We start from the raw sequence: 12,962 nt of genomic DNA, 5'->3' as shown, positions 1-12,962 counted from the left end.
ATCTCAAGCAAATGCACAAAGACAAAAAACTTTGTCAAGTTCATGTACTACAAACACATTGCACTGTCATGTAGGATGCTCATGTGTGGATAATGATGCAGAAAACTGAGATGGATTGGCCCTCGAAATGGGATGGAAGGGGTGCCCATGTGAGAGTATTTTTTATAAGTCTCCTCATTAAGCATGATGAGAGAAGGTACAACCTCTCTTGCCTTTTGGGATCACATCCCTTGGGCATACAGCCTATGACTCTTTTATGCCTACCATTAATTAATGCAATATCCATGCATACACTACCCTTCCTTACCCCTCTACTACACGCTCGTTGCACTGCCGCAATCACATATGCATGCAAATGTTCACATAAGACACTAAGCATGATGAGAGGGTACAACCTCTCATGCTTCTTGGGATCACATCCTTTGGGCATACCCCATTATTATAACCTTAGCTTTTGACTATTTTATGCCTACCATCGATCAATGCAATACCCATACCCTTCCTCACCTACTACGTACTTAAGTGCACATTTTATTATATTAAATTGGCCAATTTACAATATTACAACCATAGGGTAATTACCAGGTTCCCTAGAATGATCCACCAGGATCTGATACAAAAGTTCTGTTGTGACAGTGCCAAAGAACAAGAGGGGTAAAAGAGTGAGAAGTGCATTTATGGTTGGGGTATCCAGAGGAACATAAAGCTTATAAGTTGTAATATCCTGCAACTCATAAAATGTTTGCTTCTCGTGATTTGGTGTTTGATGAGAAATTAAAGCAAGCCACTTGGCATGATGGGTATGAGGAATCGGATTTGACAAACAAGAGGTTGACAATGCTAGAGATGTAGATTCGCAAACATCCACAAAATGTGGGATATTTGATGACATGCTACCTAGCATGAGTAAGAGTAGTCAATGGAAGGGGGGAGCACCTCCTAGACATTCTGCAAATTCTCAGCCAGAGAAGGCATCTCACCAAGATCCAAGCACATGCGAAGATGGGCAAAGAAGTTAGTGGATGAAGCAGAGAAAGAAAGAAAGAAAGTTTATTAAAAGTCTTTGAAAGATCGAAGGGTCTATGAGAGCATTGTTAAGGATATGAAGCCTAGAAGACGAAACAACTTTTAGGTGTTGTTTGGCATAAGTCAAAGAGATTGTCAACTTTTGAGAGGCAATAGAATCCAAGGAATGGGTTGTTGCCATGCAAGAAGTGTATAATGACATTTAAATGAAGCTTGGGAGTTGGTGGAACCACCAAGGGAAAGAATGTCATTGGCTGCAAATGGGTCTGCATGGTCAAGCACAAGATGACAGGAGTTTACGCAAGTATAAGTGGCAAAAGGATATGCTATGAGGTGGCTTTTGCACTGGTCACAAGGATGAAGCCAATCTGCATTATTCTTTCTCTTGCTTGCAATATGGGATTACAATTGCATCAAATGGATGTCAAGTCTTAAGTGTGCCTCTATGGGTACTCATAGTAATAAGCTGTGTGATGGGTATGCTTGAATGCCTTTGACTATGCATCTGGTCATTTATATGCTGAAAACTTAAGTTTTGTGGAATATCATTTTGACTATGCATCTGGTCATTCATATGCTAAATGGTTGAATGCCTTTGACCATGCTTCTAGTCATTTATATGCTGAAAATTTAAGTTTTGTGGAATTTGTTTTTCTATACTAGAAGCCTATAAATTCGCAAGGAGGAAATTGCACCATCTTTTTTTGTGTTAAGAGTTTGTAAATTTGGGGCATTTTGTGGGTGTACTGTAATCTCTTTTGAAAGATGAAATTCATATAATAATATGTGGCAGCTAATGGTTTCAATGGGGGGGAATATGCAGCCAGTATTTCTCACGAAGGCTCAAAGAGAACAACTTGCTCTGCAGCGTCGCGGGGATGAAGTTGCAGAACAAAAAAGAAGGTACAATTTTACGAGTGAATTTGGGCATTAGGTTGAAGTTCATTTAGAATTGTTATTGGCAAGATGCAAAATTGTGTATAAGAAAGCTGCATTTCTTATTTTACTAGTCATGAACACTGAATCCTCAGACATGAGCATGAGTTTTTGGAGCACTAATACATGAAAAGATAACTGTTAATATAAATTTCTTATTACGTTTTGGTTGACGAGATTAAGTTGATCTCAACTGACATCAAATACCTGAATTCTAACTTTTTACATGGTCTGTGTGCATCTTGTCTCCCTATCATGTGCTTCAATGCTCGATATTGGATTGACACATAGCATGTATGCAAAAAGCACAGAAGAAAATATATATGGCACATGACTTGACATTCCAATTTTGTATTTGGAAGGTTAAGTGGTCCAACTCGTGTTGAGATAGGAATAACACAAAAGCTTTTAAACAAGTAGAGCATCATGTAGAGTGAAGAGGTGGTGTTTTGAAGTCAAGTGGGATTTGTACCTAATCGGGTTCAAGTACAGCTCATTGGTACTACTGGGACATAGCCACATTTTCAGCCTAAAGGATTTCTTTTATTCTTGTCTCATTGACAAGGGTGACATAGAAGTTGTGTAATAAATCCTATTTTTATGGACATATTTTTCCATCTCGGCTGATATATTTACTTTATATTTGTGCACATGTTACTTATTACAAATTGGTCAAGATATCATCATAAAATCCAGTGCACTGGTCATTATCATTAGAGAGATTCCTTCTTTTTCCATGGTTTTTACACCATGAGTTACACAACCCTGCTATGGTGGTGTCATCTTTCATGAGCGTAGCGACAACTAACACTTCATAGTGTATAGCACGTCACGTTCAAGTGACACGATGGTGGGAGCTAGGGCATGGGCTGGACTTTTGTTTGTATGGATATAATCTATAATCCACAGAGCTGTCCAAGTCGGCAATTCTTACCGGATCACCCTCCACTGATTGGAATTGCTGTGCACATCCACTGAGCTTCCGTACTCATTTATAGGGTTTATACACTCTGAGTTCCTAGTACCTTCAGACTAGGCCTTGGAGGTTAGCCTTAGGTGATAATGCTTTTTTATTACAAGAACAAAATGAGATTATATATAATTAAATCGAGAGAGTTGGGCGTGATTTCCGGAACATCGTACTCAATTTTAAACCGACCACTCACATGCATATTAGATAGCACATGACGAACTCTAACTGCTTGGGATAAAACTGAGTTGTCTAGCTTAAGTTATGGCCTTTGCAAGCTTAGATTCGCCAAATGTGCACGTTGTGCTATGCCTAAACGTTTAATCAATTGTGCGCTTGGATAGATGGGTCTTGAGGGGGACATTAATTTTACCAAAAGATAAAAATACTATTCAATTAAACATTTGCCCTATTCCCAATTTGTTAGGCTTAGAACTATTTGTTTTGATTGACATATAGTTACTTTAAGAGGAGACCCAATGCGCGCCGGTCATATCCATAAAAACCAAGAGGGCAGCATCGTTGTTGCAAGCGTAGTCAATCTTTAGGGATGAAGATCTTATCTAATCGATGCCAAGTAGAGTCTCAATTTTGTTGATAAGAGTAAGGTAGCCCAATCTACATGCTTTTGCAGTGATAATTATATACGTTCAATAGACCATAAAGTTGATTTAGAAAATCACTACCTACCTTAAGACCACACTATTGTAGGAGTGGCATTGAATGATCATCAATTAATCAAGTATGTGTGTGATGATGGGACAGATTTGAGGGGGAGAAAGTAATGCAAGATTTCGAATTTGAAATCCGGTATTGGAAGGGTTTCTTAAATATTGTAGCGGATGCTCAATAATACCACGAGAGCTTTAAAAATTCAGATCCCTCAGACGATTTTCACGATGCAGTTTTTCTCAACAGATTGTTATTTTTTAGATTCATAAACCGAGCAGTACATACCCTTTTCTTTGCATATCCAGTACTGGATTCAAAACTATTTTTTGCAAAAAGACAACTTGCTAGAACTAGGCAATATGTATGCCTTTTGTCCCTGTTACAATAGGGATATATTTCGGGATGGCGTTTTCGCTATCACTAGTATCCACGCATGTAGGATTCACAGCAATCTTCTTACCTCACAAATGAACCACTTTGGAAAGATGCCTTCTCTGTCTATGCACTCGAACTGATGCAATTTCTAGGAAGAAATTGCGCATTTATATACATGGCACCCTGAGTCTTCGTGATCAATGGAGAGCATGGTTGAGGGCTGACATGAAAATACCTCAGGGCAGTTGGCAACACTCCCTTTATATGCTCGTCTGCACGTGGCCTGCTCCACAGCAAAGAAAATAGAGGAAATGTTGATGGCAGACAAAGAACTCGGACAGATCATGGCCTTCCTCAAGCATTGTACCCGACTGATGTCCATGCCCGTGCATTGGAATAGCGTTACCCAACAAGCTGGGGGATAGTAATTCCCCGACCCAGCATCTTCAGCAAGCAAGTAGAATAAGAAATACCTATTTTGCAACCAAGTTTGTACTTCCATAACATGAAAGTGTGATCAAATATGCTCGTGCTAGTCAAGCAAACGCTATTCTTGGCCTCATCAACACCGTAACGTACATACAGCTCCCTCCTTGACTGCAATATCCACAGCACTAACATTTTTCGAAACAGATTGAAAGTGAGGCAAGCCATAGTGGTTTAAGCAATACGGGAGCATCCCATGGAACGTTTGAAGATTAAACCTCACACACATAATCACACCACCCACAGGTCGTTGTTTCTCCTACCCAATATACTTTTGGATTAGCTTTTTTACCGATTGAATGCTCGTAGCTGCTATTCTGCATACCATTTGAAGATGCAAGTGGTGCAGAGCACCGCCTCTCTCAACTGAACACAAACCTGAGACGCAGGCCTGTTGAAGAAAATGATGCACGTCTTGAAGAACTGACTTGACATCTAAATCCTCTCCACCAACACTGATTGTGACTCTTATCTCTAGCAGATGCACCGATTGTGGCTTTTCCTTTCGCGGTCTCCCTTTCGCTTGTTTCACTACCTTGCCCCTTGCTTCACGTTGCTCCATCGGTGCTGCATGCTCCAAGCCTTCCACCTGCATTAGCGACGGCCCTTCCATCCGCAACTCAGCTGCAAGCCCATCGGTTTGCATCGTTGCCATAGCTTGGAGTCCATTCGCGTCGACCTCCGTCATCCCGCCCTCTTGGATCGACACGTCCGCCTCCATACCTCTCTTCCTCTTTCTCACGCCATCACGCCTCCTCACTAGTAGGCTGGGCTTTCTCGCCAAACGCTTACCTCTCATGGTGAAGCACAATTTACATCATTGCATGGTGGTGGATTTATCCCCACCACACATGTGGACAGCCATGATTCACCAATGTTGCCGCAATGCACAATAATATCTCTCTCTTTATACCCACTCCCCCCCTCACCACAACACGTCCACTGATTATACAAACCGTATTTTTTGTTCTAGGGGCACCTATAGATGGTAAATGCTATGTCGTTTATAAAGATATTTTCTGATCTATTTCAATTTTCTAGAGGGCTTTGCGCGACGGAGGGTCATTTCAGTCCTTATTGGTAGAAGGTCTAGGATGTCAGCTCCATGGTTGATCAAGACTCAGGGATTGCGCTACTTAGGATCGGCAGGAGTCAGTGCATGATTCGGAATGGATTGCGGTTCCAAAATGAAAAGATTTGTGTACCAAACGTGTCAGATCTTAGATCCAAGATTCTCTGGGAGTGCCATGATGCACCTAGTGCAGGACATCTAGGGGTACACAGAACAATGTCTCTGGTGAAGCATACTTTCTATTGGCCTAAGATGAGAGAATCTGTTCAGAACTATGTCATGGTTGGGTGGTGAGCTAGCTTGCACCTATCTTTGTTGATTCCATGGTTGTTTCTTTGTGCTTGTTTTGCTGGTCTGGGTTTTAGGAGCCTTGGGGTTGTGTTACTTGGCCAATGCGGGCTGTATATGTGGCCAGAGCCTCCTACTCGAGTAGGACACATAAACAAAGTGGAGGAGGTGACCTTTTTCTCATATATGACCTGCATTGGCTGCCACTTGTAGCTTGAGGAGGTAGCTCGGACCCTCTCGAGGGAGTATCATTGGGTTGGGCGTAAAGTCACCCTTGAGGTTATCTCTCACTTTTGGTCATGTCTCTGGGCCAGCCTAAGACCATAGAAGATATAATACTTCTTCTAGATGATGGCTCATGGGGCAGCCCCTGGTTGAAGTAGATGCTGGTGAATGGTAGCTGCCACTGTTGCAGAGATAGAGTGCTAGAGACAATACCCCACTATCTCTGGGGATGCCTAGGGAGCAGAGGATTTGGTCAATAGCTTTTAGGATTGTGGCCAGCACGCAGCGGATCCATTGAGACTTCACACCAGGGATGGTCGTGTGGCTTACAGAGGGGGGCCATGCTTTCTGGATCAATCCAACCTCTCAAGCTTATCGTATTCAAGGCCAGGCATATGGTATGGTGCCTCCATACCGCGTGCGTCCTACGCCTTCTCCAAAGGATAGTGTATGGAGACAGTGTCCAACATCACAACTTGGAACTTTTGGATTGCCCGCTGCAGTTTGGTGATGGGAGGACATATGCTTCCCAAGATTAGCTGTACAGGCTTTTATGACTGCTTTGCACGTAGATCGAGGCTGGCTGCAAGTGTACAGGCTGCTGCACGACTCCCAAGGTCTTAATTGCTGGCTGTACAGAAGAGGTGCGCATCCCAAGGCTGATTGTACGGAGCATTCATCGCTGCTGTACGGAACGGGCCTGCTGTACGGATCAGTTAGTATGCATCCCAAGGTGTGGTTATTGCTGTACAGACCGTTTTCACACAGCCCAAGGCTGTTTTGGCTGGTTGTACGGCCCATTTAGACTCCCCAACGCTCTTTGCTAGCTCTCACCTTCTCTCTTCTGCCCGTGATTCTCCTGCTCTTTCTTTCTCTCTGATTCCAGCCCGTTATCTCTCTCTTCCTTCCCTTCTCCTAGCTGCCAGTTCCTCCCGCTAGCCACTACACGGGATGTGTTGCTTCTAGAGGTGTTTCGGAGCTGGATTGAAGTCAGTTGAAGCTGGTTTGAGTTCTCTTGTCGCTATCCTTTTCATGTGATTGCATTTGGAGATTTTTGGGAAGTGTTTGGATGCCTGGTCATTACCAGTTGGTTACAGTCTTTGTGGAATGCTTGGATACTTTTACAATTGGTCATGGACAAATGGTGAATGCCTTAGCTTTGCCTTGGCACTTGGGTGCTAGTGTGTGCACTAGGATGGAATGCAGGTTATAGCCAAGGTTTGGCTTGGGCAGTGGAATTGCCTGTGGGGCAGAGCACAAGGGAGAGCCCTTGTTGTATGTACCAATTTCATTCCTAAAGAAATAAATAAATACTGGAAGGGGTGCCAAGTGTTTGGGGCTAGTGTGGTGTCTTGTACTTAGTTTCATTGAGTAGGGGCACTCTAGCCTCCATCCAGTTATTTCTCAAATTGTTTTCTAAGTGGTGTTGTTTAAGTTAAGTGGTTGGAAATGATGCAATGAGGCTGTGAATAATGAATATGCAATGCAAGTTATGGTCTACTGCCCCCTTTAGGAAACTGAAGGCCGGTTACAAGTTCTGTCTTGCTCTATTTCCCATGGTCAGCACTTTCTGGTCTTGCTGATTTGTATGGTTTTGGTTTTTCACAGCATTAAAAGAAGTTCCTTTTCTCTGGAAAAAAGAAGGAAGCTCTCTAAAAGCTCTCAAAGTGATTTGTTGCTACAAAATCTTCATGAAATTGCAGAAAAAATTGTCAATTCAAACAAATAATCACCTGTGACTATTAGTTGCTCATACGGGTGATCAGTATCACGTACTTTGGTCCATAACCTGGTGTGAGATCTCCAACCATTGCTGACAAAATTCATGCAGAACTATTCCGTTTGCTTGCATGCCAACTCGTCGCCTTTTGGCTTATCATTGTAGGCATCTATATCGTTGGAAATTGCTTCCCTTCCTCCCAAATTGTGGAACAGAAGTTAAAATTTCCAGGTGGATAACCAATTGTGAGGCTGTAGCAAGCAGCAGCCTACACATGTACATGGCACCTTCTTGACAAGCACATTTACCATCTCAGTTATCATCCATATGAGCATGATCTCTCTTCATTTGACCAAAGGGTTTCATATTGGTATATCTAGGAGGCTAGCAGCTACTAGATGTTTTGCAAGGACCATTAGGGGTTCAACATGTCACTGGAGCTAATGTTGCTTTAGAAGCACAGGCACGTCACACCTGGCAGCTGTATGTTCTCTTGGGTCCATAGAGAGATGGTATAGGTAACACAACACACATAGGTTGCCTGACTGACAGTGTACCATGATCGTTTCATTTCCTTCGTATCAAATAATGATGGCACACCTCTACCTGCGTGTAGCACAGCTTTGTGGAACATCACATCACACTTTGCTTCTTTAACCCTAGGGATGAAGAAGCTATTAGGCACCTCCGAGTTTTTCATGCAAATTTTTGCACTTAATTCTTATTTCTTCCAGCTTGATTTCACTTTTCTGAAAGTCTTTTAATTTTAAAGTTGGTATGATGCAAGTTTCTTGAAGCCTAAAGCTTGGTATGTCAAACTGGGTGGGGGTTGTGATGATGATATTGCCTATTGTCAAATCTTACTCTTTGTCGTGTGATCTTATATTTAGGCTTGAAGATCAGCGCAAACAACTTGCTGTGGCAGCAGAGAGTAGTCACAAGCTACAGGAAGGTCAGTTATAAATGTTAGTGTAGTGCATTTAAGTTGGTTGATATTCATCTTGTGTGTCAACATTTTGTATTTGGTTGCTATGTATCATTGTTAAATGTGACACCAAAGCATTTTTGTTGTTTTGAACAAATAATCGGATGGCTATGTTCCCTTTACATGCTTAGGGCTTGTTTTCATCGGTGTTTTTCCTTTTTTGTTAGAACGAGAACGACAGCATGAAAAAGATCGAGAACATGAACGTGAATCAAGGGAACGTGATCGTGAACGGGAGCGTGAGCGTGATCGAGAGCGTAGGGAACGAGAAAGGGAAGAGGAGGTGAAGAACAGAGAGCAGGAAAGGGCAGAGAAACAAGCTCAAAGAGAGAGGGAGAAGGAGCTTGAGGCCATAAAGGAACAAGTAAGCTTTGGATCTGATGTGAGAAAATATGCAGAAAGCAAGGAAATAAGTCACTGATCATTACACAGACTTGGTACTAGTGTCAAGATGTCCTAAGGGGAGCAGTGGTGGCAAATGGATAAAGATGATAACCCCCAAGAAGAAATATCACATAACTTAAGATAAGGGTTGTAATTTTGAAATTATCTGTGTTCTCCTCACAGACATAACCTCCACAACTAAGGCTTGCCTATTTAGAGACGTTGAGATGAAACTCAGCTCCGAGGCATTGTCCCTAGAACCACCCCTATCCTTGGGAGAGAGTTGCCAATACACTATTGGACACCACAAGGGGACACTCAAGTCTCTAAGCCAGAGGATATACCCCCATCTGCATGTCTAGTCATCCCTATATATGAGCTCAGCATTAGCAGAGTTGGTGATAGGTTCATCTTACCCAAAATGCATTCCGTTGGCATGAACACTGTGCCCTACCTAGACCATGTGTTAGAACACCTTGTCCCATTTGAAGCTCCCAATTTCCTCCAATCGCATGCCATAAGTTTTCAATTCATGTTGTGTGGTCATAAGAACTATCTTCTTCGAATGTGCAAGGTGCAATTAGGAACTACTTCTTAAGTTTTGGTAGGGATTTTATAACAGATTCATAAATATTATTATCTGAAACAATTTAGTTTGTGACATAAGTTCAATATGCTTGCCTCATCAGCCCATCTTTGACTGTGTTGATCAATAGCTTGTAAATGATATTTAGAGGCGAGCAAGAGAGAGAAAAGGTAATTTTTGAGCATGCTCAAACTCAAAGTTAAGAGAAAAAGCGGACCATGCATGATAGTCGACCACAATATTTTGCACTTTTCAATTTTGAAAAACCAAGGCAGTTTATTTTTAGTAACTCAATATTGCAGCAGCAGCTTTTGTGCTGTAGAGTATTTATCTTTTGTCATGAGCTCGCAGCCTGCCAACTAGTGTTTGATTGTATGAATTGCAGTATCTTGGAGCAAAGAAGCCGAAGAAACGGGTTGTCAAACCTAGTGAGAAGTTCAGGTTCTCTTTTGATTGGGAGAACACTGAAGACACTTCACGTGATATGAATATTTTGTAAGTTTTTCTATGCCTTGAGGTGATTATTGAATGGAGAGTTTGTATTAGCGAAAGAAGTAGTTTACACGTTTACTATTGGTCAGTCAAGGTTAGGTTAAATGCTGTGGTAAGTTTCATTGATTTTGTCATTTTGCTTTGCAGGTATCAAAATCCTCATGAAGCACAACTTCTCTTTGGACGAGGGTTTCGTGCAGGAATGGATAGGAGAGAACAGAAAAAGGTGTGTTGTTTTGTGGGAATCTTGTCTCTACTTCGTCTACAGTTTTCCAAAGAGCATTTTTTATGTTTATCCTTTGTTGCCTTGAAAATAATGCATAGGCAGCTGCCTTCTTACCTACCTCTTCTCTTTGCTTTACCTTCATTTTCTCAATGATTCTCAATTTGTGGGATTCCATATACTGATGCCCTTTGAAAAAATTTAATGTATAATTTCAAATTTAGGAAACTTGTTGCTGTAAAGGTCCTATTGTCTCTTGCAAGTCTGACATCTTTGTTGAGGATTATCTGCCTAGATCTTGTGGCCCTTTGTCTGTATGGTACCCTATGAACATGCATTTGAAGGTTAATCATCAAGCTTTCTTCTTTGTTTTTTTTAAAGATTATATGTGCATGAGCAACACACGAAGAATTCTTATGTGTATGCTTGACCACCCAAGGGGGTAAATAATTGTTAATGGCTTTACCCTCATGAATGAGTTTGTGCCACCATGGTACTTCAGGTACACTACATACTCCTTGAATATTTCCCTCACTGCTTCAATGAAACTTTGCCAAGTAGGTTTTTAATTTTCAAGGGTTATAACACAAGGTTTTTTCTATTTAGTTATCCTTTGTCCATTGCCAAGTATACTCTCCTGTCCTGCATTCTTCAATGTTGCTCTCTTTTACATCCATACATAGGCCCAGAGTGAGCTTGATAAGTTGCAACAGTTAGATCCCAAATTGAAAGGATAAGCATAAGCTATCAAACTACCTACTGAATTAGATATGAACAATAGATTTAACGAAGAATAATATCCCCCCTTACGAAAAACTTCAGGAGGGTAGAAAACTAGATAAGATTTTTATTGTAAGTCCTCTCTCTCTCTCTCTCTCTCTCTCTCTCTCTCTCTCTCTCTCTCTTCCTGCAGTTTCGGGCTGCTTCACGGTGCCCCCTTGGGTGAAATGCACCGAGCGAAACGAGGGATGACACAGGCAGATCTGGGACATGTCCAGTCATCCTGCTTGAACATGTATCCACTTGCTTGGTACTATTTTTTTTTGTTTTTCAATAGTATGCTTATTAAGAAATGAGGTCTAGCATTTGAGGGTGGACCCCCTTGCTTGGGGTTATGGGCTAATATTAGTGACCCACAAGAGTGATGGCCTCTCTTTGAGAGGGACATCTGGAAACCACACCCCACCTGGATGCTTATGAGGAAGCATTTCAGTTGAGGACAACTGAATGAAAGATGGAGGGAATGTCATCCTGCTTCAACATGTATCCACTTGCTTGGTACTATTTTTTTTTGTTTTTCAATAGTATGCTTATTAAGAAATGAAATGTTTTCCTACTGTTCAGTTACCGACAATGGAGACTAGGTCTGGCATTTGAGGGTGGACCCCCTTGCTTGGGGTTATGGGCATTAGTGACCCACAAGAGTGATGGCCTCTCTTTGAGATGGACATTTGGAAACCACAAATCAAATGCACAAATTGCATACTGACCTAGGAACCATTCAAGAGAATGTTCCCTGAGCTTTGGGTGTGGGCCTGGCAGCATGCCAAAGAGTAATGGAGATACAAGATAAGACGACAAACAAATGAGCTCAGTATGGCTCAATTATGACCTTAGAGTACGTCAATAGATAGTCCAAGCTGTTAGGAACCCGTGGGTGCGATCAGAATTCAATTCTGACAACTTTGAAATTTTAGGGTTTTTGGGAGTGACACGTGGCAGCTGACACGTGGCAGACTGCCACATGGAATCTGAGCTGGCAGGTCAGTCCACCTGTCCCACACATGTGGCAGCATGCATGGCAAGTGGCAGGGCATGCAGGCCAAGTGTCTGGCCCCAAATCTGGTAGATTTGGGGCAGGTTGTGGGCTGTTCTCTTTGGGACTGCAGCCCACTAAAAATCTGGGACAAGTGTCCACCTTCCACTCTAAGCCCTGGGGGGGGGGCTGAGCCTATAAAAGAAGGCCTCTCCCCTTCATTCCCTACATGAAAATTCGTCACTTTTCTTCTCCCTCCTTTTGGATGATGCAGCAGAACCTCTCCAGCTCCTTGGGTGCAGCCAGCTTCTCCCCAGGCCATTCTCTCACCTAAGCAGCACTTTCTCTCTCTATAACAGCACATTCTCTCTCTACAGTTCCAGCCCCTCCTCTCCAGAAATCTGCCCCCTCTCAGCTCTTCTGGAACAGCAGCAGCATCCTCTCTTCTTCTCCTAGCCTGGAGCAGCCACAACCCCTTTCTCTCTCGTGCTGCAGTCTTTCTCTCTCTATTGCAGAATTTCTCTCTCTACTGTTCCAGCCCATTCCCCTTGCAGAAATCTGCCTTTCTGTGCACCTCTGGAACAGCAGCAGCTCCTCTCTTACATCCCCTCCCTTGGGATCAGCATTGGCACTCTCTCTCTACAGCTATCACTCCATAAAGGCTTTCTCTCTCTAGCCTACATGCTGTTTTTGTAAGCTGTTCTCATTCCAACCCCATTTTCCACACTCTCCTCACCCAAGGTAGCTTTAGAGGCATCAAGGACTT

General features: G+C 42.4%; 1 protein-coding gene across 2 annotated transcripts in view; it reads left to right on the top strand.

The window, feature by feature from the left end:
* LOC147882532 (P-loop containing nucleoside triphosphate hydrolases superfamily protein) overlaps positions 1-12,962 on the top strand; it is a 125,382-nt gene that overhangs the window by 22,970 nt on the left and 89,450 nt on the right. For both annotated transcript variants that reach the window (XM_087400409.1, XM_087400408.1), the window contains exons 3-7: positions 1,850-1,929; positions 8,661-8,722; positions 8,923-9,119; positions 10,111-10,220; positions 10,365-10,443. In XM_087400409.1, the coding sequence (XP_087256535.1) occupies positions 1,850-1,929; positions 8,661-8,722; positions 8,923-9,119; positions 10,111-10,220; positions 10,365-10,443 (528 nt within the window). The remainder of the gene's footprint in view (positions 1-1,849; positions 1,930-8,660; positions 8,723-8,922; positions 9,120-10,110; positions 10,221-10,364; positions 10,444-12,962) is intronic.

The sequence above is a fragment of the Dipteris shenzhenensis genome, chromosome 29, assembly GCF_047967505.1.
Source record: "Dipteris shenzhenensis isolate YYH24624 ecotype China chromosome 29, Dip_SZ_1.0, whole genome shotgun sequence".
Lineage (NCBI taxonomy): Eukaryota > Viridiplantae > Streptophyta > Polypodiopsida > Gleicheniales > Dipteridaceae > Dipteris > Dipteris shenzhenensis.
This window is presented reverse-complemented; position numbering and strand designations above follow the sequence as displayed.